This window comes from Clavelina lepadiformis, chromosome 7 (assembly GCF_947623445.1).
Source record: "Clavelina lepadiformis chromosome 7, kaClaLepa1.1, whole genome shotgun sequence".
NCBI classification, from domain to species: domain Eukaryota; kingdom Metazoa; phylum Chordata; class Ascidiacea; order Aplousobranchia; family Clavelinidae; genus Clavelina; species Clavelina lepadiformis.
The window spans coordinates 4049037-4065956 of record NC_135246.1 but is presented as its reverse complement, the minus strand read 5'-3'; the positions used below and the strand labels follow the sequence as shown (position 1 = coordinate 4065956).

The 16920-nt window shown below is 37.5% G+C and overlaps 3 protein-coding genes and 1 pseudogene across 3 annotated transcripts; 3 read left to right on the top strand and 1 right to left on the bottom strand.

Moving 5' to 3' along the window:
* Positions 1-1716: 1716 nt before the first annotated feature.
* Positions 1717-3120, top strand: LOC143465239 (uncharacterized). The gene has a single exon (XM_076963431.1). The coding sequence runs from the start codon at positions 1717-1719 to the stop codon at positions 3118-3120; it is 1404 nt and encodes a 467-aa protein (XP_076819546.1).
* Positions 3121-6255: 3135 nt separating this feature from the next.
* On the top strand, positions 6256-7972 carry LOC143464665 (citrate synthase, mitochondrial-like). The gene has a single exon (XM_076962579.1). The coding sequence runs from the start codon at positions 6378-6380 to the stop codon at positions 7770-7772; it is 1395 nt and encodes a 464-aa protein (XP_076818694.1). The 5' UTR covers positions 6256-6377; the 3' UTR covers positions 7773-7972.
* Positions 7973-9338: 1366 nt separating this feature from the next.
* On the top strand, positions 9339-11494 carry LOC143464661 (citrate synthase, mitochondrial pseudogene; annotated as a pseudogene).
* LOC143464662 (tubulin polyglutamylase complex subunit 2-like) lies at positions 11424-16399 on the bottom strand. The gene is made up of 9 exons (XM_076962570.1): positions 16201-16399; positions 15720-16074; positions 15438-15605; positions 14679-14822; positions 13500-13610; positions 12523-12686; positions 12348-12435; positions 11859-12003; positions 11424-11540 (listed from the first exon to the last, which is right to left on the bottom strand). The coding sequence occupies exons 2-9, from the start codon at positions 15781-15783 to the stop codon at positions 11492-11494; spliced, it is 933 nt and encodes a 310-aa protein (XP_076818685.1). The 5' UTR covers positions 15784-16074; positions 16201-16399; the 3' UTR covers positions 11424-11491.
* Positions 16400-16920: the final 521 nt, after the last annotated feature.

The following is a 16920-nucleotide window of genomic DNA, read 5'->3' as shown; positions in this document are numbered from 1 at the left end:
ATTGTCAACACATGGTTTTCCTCGCTGCACATGTTATGAAATGCTGCGTTTTTCTTGTCGAACTTTTTCACTCCCATCGCTTTCACTTTTTATAAGCTTGCACTTCTACCAGCGAGCAGAGATCGGGAGATATTCGAGTGAATCATCGAGATAGAAAGCGTTAATTGCGTGAACCAGCGAAATCAACAGAAGAGCTGTCTGAGCTAGTCATGGTGATTGCAACTCATATATTAGACATCTTTTAAGTAGTAGTATTACTTATGTTCTTGGTTATTTGTAATATTGAGAAAGCGTACATTACCTACCAGGGCTTTGGAGCCGGAGCTGGAGCCCCGGAGCCGTGCATTTTCACCGGAGCTGGAGCTGGAGCCGGAGCTCTTCGTGAAATTCAAATGGAGCCGGAGCAGGAGCTGGAGCCAGTTGTGTATAACATAGCTCCGGCTCCGATGTATTTCATAAGATGCTATGCTACTAGCCTACTACTATTGGCTGAATTCACATAATTTAAGAGCAACCCTTCACAAAATTAAGAATTACTGGGGATTTGACAGCAGAGCAGTCACATGTTCATAGCTGCAACCGATGATACTGACTACTGACTGATCCATTGAGATAGATATTCCAAATTGAGCCTTCATCCTTAAACCTCAATTTGTGACGAGATGGAGCCGGAGCTGGAGCCGGAGCAGTGGTATCAATGAGCTCCGGAGCTGGAGCTGGAGCTGGAGCTGGAGCTAATTTATGATAAAAGAGAGCTCCGGAGCTGGAGCTGGAGCAATTTAAAATTTACGCCTTCTCCGAAGCCCTGTTACCTACAATAATAACCTTTTTTGTAAACTCTTTTTGTTGTAATAATAAAACCTTTCGGCCGACAAAAGGTTATAATATTCTAACCGCACACAACAATAGAGTCAGATAATTCAGCAGGTAAATTAAGTGAAGACACCCTCATAAGTTAAGATAAGACAACTGCTCTTCGAACATAAGTGTCGTTAATGCCTTGCCCAAGAACATTACAAAGGTAAGGCGCCACTGGGTATCGAACACGAAACACAAGTCATATTTGTTGTGTAGCCAGCGCTCGAATCATTCGGCTATACTGACCTGAAAATTGGCTTAGTCTACGATGCAGGCATATAGGCTACAGTATACTTTTACTAACATCATTACAATTTTCACATATCATTATTATTTAGGATTATGAATACTTTCACGTGTATTTTGCTTGGTATAAATCCATTTTGTGTTGCATAATTTAATCGAATCAATTCTTTTCTACGTTTATCTTAGGATAGGTAGCCTATTAGCCTGTAATGAAAAGTGGTATATGGTACCTTAACCTGTAAGGTTTGCCCACTTCCTTATAAAGTCTGTTTACTTGTCTATATCTTAACAGTGAACTTTGATAGACTGCAGCAATAATGACACAGGAATGACTACTGTATAATCGGCATCCAGGCCGGATAGCGACTGTCAAAACAGCGACTGTCATAATGGCGACTTCATAATAGCGACGTAATCAAGTGAGCGACATTCCAAACAGCGATTGTATAAATGCCGACCGCATTAAAACAGCGACTGTTATGATAGCGACTTTAGTGACTTAACTCGTGTTCACTGAGTTGAATTCACTGAGTCGAATGAGGCATTTATAAATGGAAGGCAACACTATGACGTGTCACATTAATTTTAAGGTCGTTTGAATGGATTGCCCCAATGGATTTTATAATTTCAAGAAAAGGAAGTGACATGATAAGTTATGAAGGCTTTTTGTACAGGAAAGACAAAACAAAGTTAAATACAATCAATTGGAGATGTGCTAAAACAGGTTGTAAAGGTCGCCTAACGACAAGCCTCCAGTATCGTGAGCAACAACAACCCCCAGTGAACAGTGGCGTCCACAGGCATCCACCAAACCCTACGGAAGTGGCAGCCAGGAGAGTTGAAAACAGTGTAAAAACAGCTGCAGTAAGAACACGGGATCCACCACGAAGAATCGTGCAGGATGCATTGACCGAAGTTAATGAAGAAGTTGCAGCAGCTGTTGGCTCTTCCACAAATCTGCGTCAAACCATCAGACGGAAAAGGAAAGCAACAGACAACAACCCCCCAGCTCCTGTTAATGTAGGAGAACTGTTCATACCTGATATGTTGAGACAAACAACAGACCAGCGTGGCTTCCTGCTCTATGACAGTGGGCCTGGAGATGTTCATCGGATGCTTATTTTCAGCACAGATCAGTTTCTTCAAACCTTACACGATTCCGAACACTGGATGTGTGATGGTACATTCAAAGTGTCACCATCCCTTTTTTATCAAGTATACACTGTGCATGCTATGATACGAAACAATGTGCTTCCCTGCATTTTTTTTCTACTCCCAAATAAGCAACAAGTAACATACTCTCAAATGTGGACTGAAATCAAATCACTGAAACCTGGACTCGCTCCAAGAAGTGTACAGATCGACTTTGAACTAGCTTCCAAAGCTGGGCTCATTGAAGCATTTCCTCAAACGCACATTTACGGCTGTTACTTTCACTTGGGACAATCGCTCTGGAGAAAGATTCAGGAAAACGGACTGCAACGGTTATATGTGCAAGACGACAATATTCGGATAGCACTGAAAATGCTCCTTGCTCTTGCCTTTCTACCAGTGGATGAAGTGAGCGATGCCTTTGATGAATTGGTGGCAGACTACCCAGCAGAAGTAATGCCTCTCGTAAATTACTTCGAAGACAACTACGTGGGCCGAAGAAACAGACGGGGAGACAGACGACAGCCATTGTTTCCCGTACATATGTGGAGTGTGAAAGCCAGACAAGATGCGGGACTGCCACGAACCAACAACCAGCTAAAGAGTTGGCACAATGCGTTTCAGGGATCAACGGAAACTCATCATCCTTCCATCTTTCGATTCATCGAAGCTTTAAGACGGGAGGAAGCCCTTCAACGGGCAAACCGAACCCAGCTACTACAAGGCAGAGACTTGACTCAGCGAATGAAAAGATACGTGACAATGAACACACGAATCACTGTTGTACAGCAAAATCGAGGCCAGTATGATCTGCGGCAGTTCCTTCGAGCCCTTGCTCACAATTTAGAAATAAACGTGGCTTGATTTTTATTGCAAGACTTTTGGTTGTTTTAAAGTCCCTTTTGGTTTCAATCTTTTTCTAGACCCTGAATTTTATTGCAAGGCTTGACGACTTTCTGTTGTTTGGCTTGACTAGCCTATTTCTTTTTAAATCATGTGACTTCTATGGATAGTCCAAATAAAATGTTGTTTTAAAGTCCCTTTTGGTTTCAATCTTTCACTACGCAGTGTTTGCCTGTTTGTGCGTGCATACGTGTGTAGAGAGGTGTGGGGGATGGAAGGTATGTGTGGAGGGGGTGAAAGAGTGCGTGTGCGCGTAAGCCTTGGATTTAATAAAAGAAGTGAGATCGCTGTTGTGGCAGTCGCTGTTTTTGATGAATCGCTGTCGTGTAGTCGCTCTATTGACAGTCGCTGTTTTAAATGAATCGCTGTCGTGTGGTCGCTCTATTGACAGTCGCTGTTCTGACAGTCGCTATTTGGAACCCGAGCCTGTATAATCTGATTATATTTGAAGCTTCTTTGAATGAATACATCAAGATAGAACATTGTGACAGCTACATAATAAAGTCGACCACTTTCTAGGGTTAACTTAGTAGACTGTTAAGTGACGACTCGTAATGCACGCACAGTAACAGAGAAGCAATCGATTACGTCACAAAGTGTTATGCTTCGCTGATTCGCTAGACGAGAATTCTATGTCGTACACAATTTTATATTTCATTAATTGATATATTTATCACATAACCTTCCGCAAGAAAATTTCTTTTTGTGGAACAAAAAAAGGAATTTTATGATCATCATAAAAAAAATTCTCGATGAGCAATAATTAAAACAATAGTGTTGATAACAAAAGTCAATATAACACGTTAAATATAGATCAAATAACAATAAACGTTGAAACATAGTTACAATACAATTCATATTGGCAATACATTCGCAAAAAGATAGTAATATGTTTTCTGTAACTCATAAAGCAAAATTAGTGTACAAAACAAACAATGATGACATTTATGTCACGACTTTAAATAGAAAACAGAATGTCTTGACACGTCAAGCGAATGCTGCGGCTTTTTGCGCAGGATTGCAAAATGAGGAAACGTCGGCAATTTTTTTTATCTCACGTTTTGTGACGCCGATTTCCGTAAACAACTTATAGTATAAAATTTTCTTATGCTCACGCGTTCTGATCAACATAAAAGAAATTTGCGCTAGGCATTTTCAAATACAAGACCATTTAATAATATTTAAGCATCTGGTTTTACCAGTATAGCTGTGTGAATATTTCACTTGGAAATAAGCGTAATCTGCACAATAACGCTATTATAAACGTAAAATCATATTGTCAGAGATTCCTAGTTCCTACCACAGGTCCTTTTAAACCCTTGAGAGGTATTGACAATTTGACAGCGATACAAATGGACAACATCCTAGACATAAGACTCAAGTTATGCTTTATAGGTTTGACCAAAAACATACAGCAAATAAACAATACGCTATGATATATACTATATAGAGAAAAAAAACAAACAAAAAATCATTACTGAATGTCCAAATACCGACAAAGTGTTTTCACTGGAGTGCTTTGTTTGTCGGTCATTGTTGGTTCCAAAGGTGGTTGTAGTCCAGGCGATTCATCGTCACCGTCGTTGAGGTGGAAGTGTTCGTCGGCTGGATCCAATGAGTGTTGTATGGGTTGTAGATGAGACATATCTTCGAAACTTGTAGTCTGAGATCACTAGACTTCTCTCAACCTCAAATTTAATTGTTCATTGGTTGCTCCACAAAAGAAAGCGTAGTTCTCAGCGATTTCGGCTCCACCACACTTGTAATGGAAATGTCTTCTTTTATCGTCCTCACTCGGGGCACCAGTTTGTAATGAAAAGTGGTATATGGTACCTTAACCTGTAAGGTTTGCCCACTTCCTTACAAAGTCTGTTTACTTGTCTATATCTTAACAGTGAACTTTGATAGACTTCAGCAATAATGACACAGGAATGACTACTGTATAATCTGATTATATTTGAAGCTTCTTTGAATTAATACATCAAGATAGAACATTGTGACAGCTACATAATAAAGTCGACCACTTTCTAGGGTTAACTTAGTAGACTGTTAAGTGACGACTCGTAATGCACGCACAGTAACAGAGAAGCAATCGATTACGTCACAAAGTGTTATGCTTCGCTGATTCGCTAGACGAGAATTCTATGTCGTACACAATTTTATATTTCATTAATTGATATATTTATCACAAGCCTACCAATCTTTTTCACGAAATACCAAGTAAGCCTGAGAACCTCCATCGCGGCCGGATGCCCGCTTTGTTACAATAATTTCCGGATACAATAAGCTTCATTTGTGGTGCAAAGAGGAAGGCCAGACAAACTAATCTCACCGGACATATTGTGGTGACCCTGGTCTTGGGTTTGGTGGCCGTGGTGACGCTAAATTGTTTCTTACATCGATTTAATACTACCGTAATGCACGTTTTTTTTCCCACTAGGCCTTGCCACATTTGCCCTTCTAATCTGTGATAAATATCACCATACCATATGTTTGCGACCACCTGCGTCAGCACAATTTTTCGTCTCCCGTATTGATGGCAAAAAATAAGATGAGTGAATGAATATAATCCGAAGGAAATCCTTCAGTGCATGACACAATAAACTAGGTGTCCTGTATTTTGTACATTCAGTGCCTTTGAAGTAGTGTTACAATGATAGATTCATTCATTTTTGGAATATATTCAGTTACATATATGTTGCATAACCTTTGAATGTATTGCAGGCCAGTTTCATCTAAGTTCTAAAGCGTTTAATATTTTAATTGAGATTAACAATGCACACAATGTCTTTATAAAAAACTAGTATTTATAAAGGCATTGATTAACACCCAATTAACGAATTATAAATCATCATTTTCAAACCAACCTTTATTTCGTAGAAAAAAAAAGTTTCTTATTTTAATTTATAAAATCAATAAAATGCTTGAAACAACTTGTATATTTTATAACATCAAGGTAAGTCAATGTAAAAGAAGTAAATGTGACAAAATTTCTTCTGAAATCTAGCATTAAAATGAAGCTTAAAGACAGTCATTGCTTTAAACTTTTGCTTTATGCGATTTAATATTCACTCTTAAATCTGAGTGACCAACCTTTGCCCTGCTACTTGGTTTGTGACCTTCGTATACCGGTATATATATTGCAGTTTTTGCCTTCCCGTGTTTGTTTCAAGTTGCATTGTTCCATTTCATTCTGTTTGCGGTGATAATTATACAAGATGGCACTGAGAAAGTTATTTTTTAAAGCTCTGTCTCCAAATACTGCAAAGTTCTCTGCGGCTGTTTCAAGAGGGTATGTGTCGGCTACAAATGATTTAAAAGAGGTTTTACGTGAGCAAATTCCTCAGAAGCAAGCCGAGATCAAAGAATTTCGCAAAGAAAAGGGCTCTACAAAGGTCGGAGATGTTACCGTCGACATGATGTACGGTGGTATGCGCGGTATTAAAGGTATGGTGTGGGAAACATCTGTGTTGGATCCCGAAGAAGGAATTCGATTTCGGGGATACAGCATTCCCGAGTGCCAGAAGTTATTGCCCAAAGCAGTGAATGGTTCTGAACCTCTTCCTGAAGGTTTATTTTGGCTGCTTTGCACCGGCGAAATTCCAACTCAAGAACAAGTGAGTTGGGTGAGTAGAGAGTGGGCACAAAGAGCAGATCTACCACCGCATGTTGTTAATCTACTTGACCAGTTGCCCAGCAATGTTCATCCAATGTCACAGCTAAGTGCTGCTTTGTCAGCTTTAAATACCGAATCTATGTTTGCAAAAGCATATGCGGAAGGAGTGCATAAAACCAAGTATTGGGAGTTGGTCTATGAAGATGCGATGAATTTAATTGCAAAAATTCCCATTATTGCCGCCAAGATATACCGCAACCTTTACAAAGATGGTAAATTCACAGGTAGCATTGATGAGAATGCTGACTGGTCACTTAATTTCTGCAATATGCTTGGCTATGAGCAGCAAGATTTTATTGAGTTAATGCGCCTGTATCTTGTTATTCATTCTGACCATGAAGGTGGAAATGTGAGTGCTCACACTTCTCATCTTGTCGGAAGTGCACTTAGTGATCCATATCTTTGCATGGCTGCAGCTATGAATGGTCTTGCCGGACCCCTCCATGGTCTAGCTAATCAAGAAGTACTTGTCTGGCTGACAGGCGTCCGTGAAGAGTTAGGTGGTGCCGATGTCACAGATGAAGTTTTGCACAAATATATCTGGGATACCTTGAAAAGCGGCAGAGTTGTTCCTGGTTATGGCCATGCTGTGTTACGCAAAACAGATCCACGGTACACATGTCAACGAGAATTTGCCTTGAAACATCTTCCAGATGATTCCATGTTTAAATTGGTTGGACAGCTCTACAAAATTGTGCCTGGCATTCTGCTTGAACAAGGCAAGGCTCAAAATCCATGGCCTAATGTTGATGCACACAGTGGTGTTCTTTTGCAACATTATGGCATGACGGAAATGCAGTATTACACTGTGTTGTTTGGAGTTTCTCGTGCACTTGGATGTCTCTCACAGCTTATTTGGAGCAGGGCATTGGGTTTACCACTAGAACGTCCAAAGTCAATGAGCACTGAGGGACTCAAAGCATTTGTTAAGAAGTGAATGAACTCTCTGAAATATCAAAAGACTTACAACATTCTTACAGCTTTTGGTTGCATTGTTTTAACTTTGATTAAATCTTGCTTTAGATGTTTGAATGCTGTTAAGTTACAAGTTTTATGCGTTGTTTGTGTTGAGTTCCATATATATTTAACAAATCCCTTATGTAAATCAGTGAAATAGAGATGATGCCAAAATTGCAATATCTGGTTTCTGTCAAAGCTAGCTAGTTTATTATCAGCTCATAAGGTCATTATGAGTCATGCTTCAGATTTTCTACAAAAGAAGTGGGGTTGAAACTTCAGTCATAAAAATATGCAGGTCTTGTTGCTTGAAATGGAAGTCTGTAAAATAAAGTGTTGAAATAGCTGCTTCAGTTTGATTATTATGAGTTTATGACCTATCGCAAAAACATGAGATGTTAAGATGTGATACTATTACACCTACAACCAGTTTCTGAAAAATACTGTGGACATACAGTAGATGTGTAAAAACATAGATAACTGTATACAGTGTTAGACATTTAAAAATTAAAAAAAATTGCCAAGATTAAATTTGGCATTAAGGTTTAATTAAAATGAACTTTTGATAAACATAGTTTTCAAAACCTTGAAAAGCACTGAGTAGCAGTACCGACTAAAATTTTTCAAGAAAGTGTAATCTTTTTTTCAATAGTAGTGACCAATTCCGTACAAAGTTTGCAGTACAGTAATTCGGTATTATAGTACCACACTTCCCTCGTCCATGAGTTGCTTAATGCCAGTTAATTGGATTGATGGCTCAAAGCTGGAATTCATTAATGGAAAACAATACGAAGTGGAGAAACTTTGGAGTGTAGTGAACGTGAGTAAATCAAAAGTGATGATGAGTGAAAGTTGGGATTTGTGGAGAAGAGTAGCAAGTGTCCACCACTGTATGTAAGTGAGTTTGTCTCTAGAGTCTAGACTCTAGACCAGGCATGCACAACTCAAAACAGTACACGGGCCGTTTTAGCGAAAAAATATTTTTCGCGGGCCGCGTGCTAACGTTGTTGTAACTAACGTGTAGCCTACTTTATATAATGTGACCGATTAACCGTTGAATAAGAGATATCGTTGAGAAGATGGTTACTGTCAAGAGACGGTTGCCTCTCGCACTACAGTATCTAGTTGTTTTTAACGCTTAGCGGCGGTAAAGCATCGGATTCATTGATTATGTAACTGTAACCGTGGAGAAAATGCCTGAATGAGCGAAATCACGGAATATCTCGTGGGACGTATGTTGTGCATGCCTGCTCTAGACGATGCCAATGATAGGGGGAAATAAGGAAGATGTCATGGGGAATCACCGGCTAAGCCTTGCATTTGCTAGGGATTGCAGCCCTAATAACATCATGATTATTATCACACGGCAAGAAACCTTGACACATTCTGTTATTTGCATCTATTTTGATTTGTTCAATCAATTAAAAAACAATAATTATACTGTCATTTAATACAGAACTTCTAGCACGTGAATTGATAAGGGTGTTGCAAGTTGCAACCATATTTGATTTTTATGTAACTATTAAGTTCCTTGGTATAAAAAACACTTACTCAGAATAACGCAAAAACTAAATAAAATAGGTTTTTCTCTGACCGGAATATTGAAATCAACTGTGCAGTGCGATACGTAAAACAAATAAAGCGTTTGCGATTTGCCTAAAATCCAATGGGATTTTATGTTAAAAAAGGTTTTTGCTCATGATGGGGAAATATTGTTGATCCCGACTGATCCGCTATCTGCAAGATATGTTGTACACAAACGTTTGTTAATTGCATGCAAAAGACTGATGAAATGAAGAAATTTTGAACTTACTTGCTATGTTTAAAGCCTAATGGTGTGCAATATCAGACGTATTTGTTTCAAGTTGCATTGTTCCGTTTGATTGTGTTGGCGGCGATTACTATACAAGATGGCACTGAGAAAGTTATTTTTTAAAGCTCTGTCGCCAAATACTGCAAAGTTCTCTGCGGCTGTTTCAAGAGGGTATGTGTCGGCTACAAATGATTTAAAAGAGGTTTTACGCGAGCAAATTCCTCAGAAGCAAGCCGAGATCAAAGAATTTCGCAAAGAAAAGGGCTCTACAAAGGTCGGAGATGTTACCGTCGACATGATGTACGGTGGTATGCGCGGTATTAAAGGTATGGTGTGGGAAACATCTGTGTTGGATCCCGAAGAAGGAATTCGATTTCGGGGATACAGCATTCCCGAGTGCCAGAAGTTATTGCCCAAAGCAGTGAATGGTTCTGAACCTCTTCCTGAAGGTTTATTTTGGCTGCTTTGCACCGGCGAAATTCCAACTCAAGAACAAGTGAGTTGGGTGAGTAGAGAGTGGGCACAAAGAGCAGATCTACCACCACATGTTGTTAATCTACTTGACCAGTTGCCCAGCAATGTTCATCCAATGTCACAGCTAAGTGCTGCTTTGTCAGCTTTGAATACCGAATCTATGTTTGCAAAAGCATATGCGGAAGGAGTGCATAAAACCAAGTATTGGGAGTTGGTCTATGAAGATGCGATGAATTTAATTGCAAAAATTCCCATTATTGCCGCCAAGATATACCGCAACCTTTACAAAGATGGTAAATTCACAGGTAGCATTGATGAGAATGCTGACTGGTCACTTAATTTCTGCAATATGCTTGGCTATGAGCAGCAAGATTTTATTGAGTTAATGCGCCTGTATCTTGTTATTCATTCTGACCATGAAGGTGGAAATGTGAGTGCTCACACTTCTCATCTTGTCGGAAGTGCACTTAGTGATCCTTATCTTTGCATTGCTGCAGCTATGAATGGTCTTGCCGGACCCCTCCATGGTCTAGCTAATCAAGAAGTACTTGTCTGGTTGACAGGTGTCCGTGAAGATTTAGGTGGTGCCGATGTCACAGATGAAGTGTTGAAGAAATATATCTGGGATACCTTGAAAGGTGGCAGAGTTGTTCCTGGTTATGGCCATGCTGTGTTACGCAAAACAGATCCACGGTACACATGTCAACGAGAATTTGCCTTGAAGCATCTTCCAGATGATTCCATGTTTAAATTGGTTGGACAGCTCTACAAAATTGTGCCTGACATTCTGCTTAAACAAGGCAAGGCTCAAAATCCATGGCCTAATGTTGATGCACACAGTGGTGTTCTTTTGCAACATTATGGCATGACGGAAATGCAGTATTACACTGTGTTTGTTGGAGTTTCTCGTGCACTTGGATGTCTCTCACAGCTTATTTGGAGCAGGGCATTGGGTTTACCACTCGAACGTCCAAAGTCAATGAGTACAGAGGGACTCAAAGCATTTGTTAAGAAGTGAATGAACTCTCTGAAATATCAAAAGACTTACAACATTCTTACAGCTTTTGGTTGCATTGTTTTAACTTTGATTAAATCTTGCTTTAGATGTTTGAATGCTGTTAAGCTAGCTAGCTAGTTTATTACCAGCTCGTAAGGTCAGTATTGCTATCTGCAAGATATGCTGTACGCAATGTTAATTGCATGCAGAAGATTGATGAAATGAAGAAATTTTTAAGTTACGTACAATTTCTATGCAAACTTTGTTGTTGTAAATGTCAAATGTTTAAACCCTAATGGTGTGCAAGTTCAGACACATTTTTATTTGGGAAAACATGATTTATCAAATTCATAAAAAATTGATTTTATTAAAAACACAGTGATTTAAAATAAACTACAGTGGCACATGTCACATCTTATGTCCATGGTTTTGATCCTCTACCATGACGAAGAGCTGTGAGAGATCTGAAAGACAAGGAAATTTTTTAATTTCAAACTGTAAATAGTGAAAATAAACTAAAAAGAACTTGGTACGAAATTGTTACTGATCTTATTTGCATCATAATGTTCGAAGTGGCAAACAAAACTTTGTTCAGTAATTTGTGGGACAGTGCACAGCTTTCCTCACAAAAGCACACACTGGAAGCAGTTTGGCATGAAATATCAAGCAGCAATTAAGTTGCTCAAATCCCATAGTCTTGAATTTCAATAATTGATTTTTTTTCAATGCTGACTGGTGAAAATATAAGTGTTCTTGCTTACAACAATACTACTACTACTCACTTTGATCCAGTAATGGATTGCCCAGCAGGAGGTTTCTTCTTGTTAGCTAACAGTCCGGTTGATGCTTGGGATTTTACTTTTGGAATTTTTTCATTTGTTTTCCCTTTAAACACTCGGCCAAAGTCCACTTTGGATGAGGATGTTTCTATTGGGAAAAGAAATAAAACATGTCAAAAGTAACCTGTAATGATTGTAATGCTTTCTGTTGCAAACCACAAAAACAGAAAATTTTGTAATAATTTTTGACAAACACAGATAAAATCACGATTGTGTACTTGAACATTCTTATATTATCCCTAAAGAATAGAAAAAATAAATGCTAAGAAAACTCCATGTTTGGGACAGTGACTATGTCAATAACCAACAAAGTTATTATACTAATAAAACTAACATTCATAACAGCATTTTATGCACAGTTCTTTTCAGATATCTGCAATTTTCATTTGAAAAAAGTTTAGTAATTGAATTGCAAAATAACTTCCGTTGTACCTGATTTTGTATTAGAGCAATTGTCTTCACTATCTGGAATGTCTTCATCTAAGTGTAACCGCACAGGGGCGTAAAGATTAAACCACTCCTATTGAAAAATATAAATTTAACTAACATAAGCTAACGTAACAGAAAAACATTTAAGTTACAAATTAAACCATACTACATTTTATACCTTCGCCTTAGGATTCAAACCAACTTCTGTAAAAGCATACTGCCACTGTGGCAATCCAACATGCATAAGCATCAGTCTGTAATAGGTAGAAAAATTAGCTGAAAGAAATGACCAAGTCAATGACCGATCCAAAAACCAGATTTCTGTTGACTGAGCCGGCAACCCTGTACAAGTCACAATTACATGTTATTTTGCAAACACAGTTTAAATCAAATGTTTGTTTTAAACAAGCAGTGATTGCGTTTAACGAAAAACGCTAACAACTCAAAGATGTAGTAATTGTTTTATGACTACATAAGTAACTTGTTCAATGTTTACTGCATAACTGTTAATGAGTCTTGAGATGAAAAGCGTATTACTGCTATTGTCTTAACTTAAGTATTTAAGTATATGTGAAGTAAACACGAAATAAGATACTCAGAAGAAGTTGGTGTAGAGCAGAGGTCGGGAACCTATGGCTCGCGAGCCAGATATGGCTCTTTTGATGACGGCATCTGGCTCGCAGATAAATCTAAGCTGGCATTTCTTAGTACAATTGTTACGAATAAAACTTTTCTGTTATTTGTAGTTTTGTAACTTCTGTACCATGCAGCACCAGAAATCGCATTAACAGTAATTAGCATGTTATTAAAGAGTAAATTCAGACATTTACCGTTGTCTAAAATAGTTGGTTTTGCTTAAAAATGCACACGTTAGTTGCATTAAGTGTTGAAAAATATTATATGGCTCTAACGGAAATAAAAATTAACAATATGTGGCTTTCATCGCTCCTTCGCCAAAAAAGGTTCCCGACCCCTGGTGTAGAGAATAGATACAAAATTATTCTTTGCAAATGTGTATCATAAGTGAGAAGTATATTAAAATTCTAATGGTTTCACAACAAATTAAAAAAAAATTGTTACAAACACCTTGTAAAAACATGGTAAAACTATGAGGTTTGTAAATTTCAATACAATATCAATACAAGGAGCAACTACCTGGAGTAGCTTTTAAATAGACCAGACACACTTTCCCAAAACCATTGCAGGGATCAAGCTCAAAAATCCTACTTCGGCCATCAAAGTGTGGCGGACTGTGCTCAGAAGAATCTAGTTCATTACGCAATGAGTGACAATTAATTGATGTAAAATTCTACGTTAGATCTACACTCAGCTATCATTAAGAAATCTTGATGAACTTTAAAAAACATTACCTGTCTGACATTAAGACATTACCTGTCACAAAAAATGGAGAACACAATGTAAATACCGCATGCTGTATACTTATCATGGTTATTATCATGGTATTACAATATGTGGTACGACTTACTGTCCACCTTAAACTCTATTTTTTATTCCTTTAAAAATTCTAATAGCAAAAAAGTGCTGAAAAGCCAACAGTATAAAAACATATGGTGCATTGATGACATATTGTTATGAATATTAAAACGCAATACGCAAGCAAAAGTTTAAATTTTTATAGTATACATCGTGGCGAATCTATCAAGTCAATCGTCCTTATTCCTGACATCACGCAATCTTAACAGATGTTACATTATTTCCGGTTCAACAGGAGCTGACAAGATGGAATTAAATGCAGAAATATCTGTCTAACACTACTTCAATCACACTTGATGTAAAACACAGACCCCAAGCACACAAACAATTGATAATTATAAAATCCCCTGACCCAAGTTACATCAATCTAAGAAAAAAATTTGAAAACATTTTACATGAATCAGTTTGAGTGTGTATAAAAAAATTTCTTTCACCTAGTAGCATAATCATTTTCTCGAACATGTACGTATATTCTTTATCAACTGAACCGGATCGTCAGAAAGACAACTATGATGAGTGTGATCTAATTGATCTAATAATCTGTTAAGACTAGTGCATTAAAAATGGAAAAAATGTTGCCATCTCATACAAAAAAAAGTATCATAACTAAAAAATTATTAAAATTAAATTCAAAAATTTAACTAAAAATATTATAACTGTTGGCCAGTAGGCAATGAGCCATACATACATAACAAATCTCTGATATACACATGACGTTGATCATAATTTAAACCGAATTTGCAATCATTGCATAATGTAAGGAACTATAAATCCCAACCATTCTAACTTGTCTTTAAATGGTAATATTGTTTAACTCCACATCAGAATATATTTTCTCACCTTCATTATCATCAGAATCGCTATTATAGTCAACATCAGCAAGAGATATGTTATTGGACATGGAGCTTGTTGAAGCTGTGATGCTAATTTTTGTAAGGTCTTCAATTGAGTTCACTTCCATTCTCCCGAGAGGGTAACTTGTTTCTGTTCAACCGACACAAAGTTTCAATTAAACTGAGAAGAATAAACAGTAACGCAATTTCTTCATAAAGCATATCAACCCATTAAAACAATAACGCAATTGTAAATTGGCACTTTAATATAATACAAATGGAATGAATCAAATTCAAGAATGCAGTCAAGTATTTGCATGTTTTCAATGCACTACTTGGTGTAATTTGGAGTATGGTAATACTCAGCATCATGTATAGCTCTAACTGCTACTACACATCTACAACCACGTTAGATCCAGACAGTAGGCTATATATATACCGGTATACAAAACAAATATTAGCCGCTACGGTATATGGGTAAGTTAAAATACTATTCTTATGTCTTTGTCACATCACATTTCTGGATTCTTGATAATCCATGTTGGGCCGACAGTCGGGGATCACTGACATAAACTATATCATAAATATACATATCATATCATGAATACATTCATATACACAAAAATAAACAAAAAACCAACAATAAACTTTTCCCGATCACCGTTCACTTATATACTGTAGTAGCATTGTGTATGTAGCATTGCAGCTGTTATAAATATCCACAAAATGTCGTAACAACTAACAATGAAAGTAGAACAATTCTAACCATTAACGTTGACTTTCCAAGTCAGCAAAAGTCCATTGGTTGTCAAATAAAAGTTTTTTAAGTCTTCTGGCAGCATGCATGTGTTTCTCTGCTCCCATGCAATAATTTTATGGCGTTCAGCAGGAGCAAAATTTGACAAGGAGACATCGCAAATTCCAGGCCGCTTTTCTACAAATTTAAACACGCATTCATAAACGTTTATAAAATACTCTACATGAGCTATACAGCTACCACAATATATAAAATTACTCAAAGCTTGCAGAAAAAATATAATAAACTCACCGAGAGTTGTTGCTACTCCTAAAGTAAGCCGTTCAATCAAATCATGAGAAGTAATGTTTGCCATATGTAGCCAGAAGCCAACAGCAGAATAAAACTAATAACAAAGTAAACCTGACAAAGAAAAATATTTTACACATATATGGTACTAACAGATAAACTATATATATACAAGATGAAAGAATTTGTTTTGAAAATAATTATAGCAGTGTAGCGGCCATTGGGTGTTTGTTTGGTTTGTCGCTGGTTGGCGCCCTCGGAATGTTACCGCTCGTGTTGATTTCAGCACTGCGCTTTCGTTTTACCACGCCATTCGTTTTTGCACAGTCTGCGCGCAGGACATCAGTTCAAGTAAAGTCTTAAATTAAGAAGGCCGTGTTATTTTCATTTAATATATGAGCGAAGGTAACAGACAACAGAAATAGCAGCCTTCTGAGTAGAGGAGTCAACAACGCAGCAACGTAACAACGCAACAACAACTTACCTTCGCCATAGCAGTATCCTCAAAATACCCAGTTGGTTAAAGTAGAATTATAAACACTTTAGACCTATGAGGTTTTAAAAATTTCTTAAATTATTATTTTTTCTTTCTTAGTTGTGAAACATTTCAACCATTTACATGGTTGCGTACATACAGTTTTAACAACTAAAGGTTTCTAATTTAAGACAATTAGAACAGCAAAAATATTATTTAGCATTTAGATATATATATATATATACATAAACTTTATCTTTGGCAAAGTAGTAATTGCTAATAAACCGGTGAACCTAAATATTCACTAACTAAACTTTAACACATTCTGACACAACCAGTTCAACCATGGAACATTACCAAAGAATGATGCAAATTTGACAGATATCACATATTTTGGATTCTATTACTGTGCACCTTGCCAGGTGGCCAAAAATGTGGCCGCACAATCACAGGATGCCTTTGTATACTAAAACCTCAATTTGTGACGTGATCTGATTGTGCACTTGTTAGCTAGACCCCGTCTTTTTTTCAAGGTGATAAGTAATGAGCCAATGATAAAATTACCGTTGTTTGATATTAAATGTGTTTAAAATATGTTTTTTCATAATTTGGGTGGCCGTGGTGGCCGTGCTGACGCTAATAACTCTTTTACATTCTCTTATTGGTCCTTGATGCACGTTTTCGCTCTCGAGCCCTTGTCACATTTGCCTGTCTAACTTGTGGAAATTG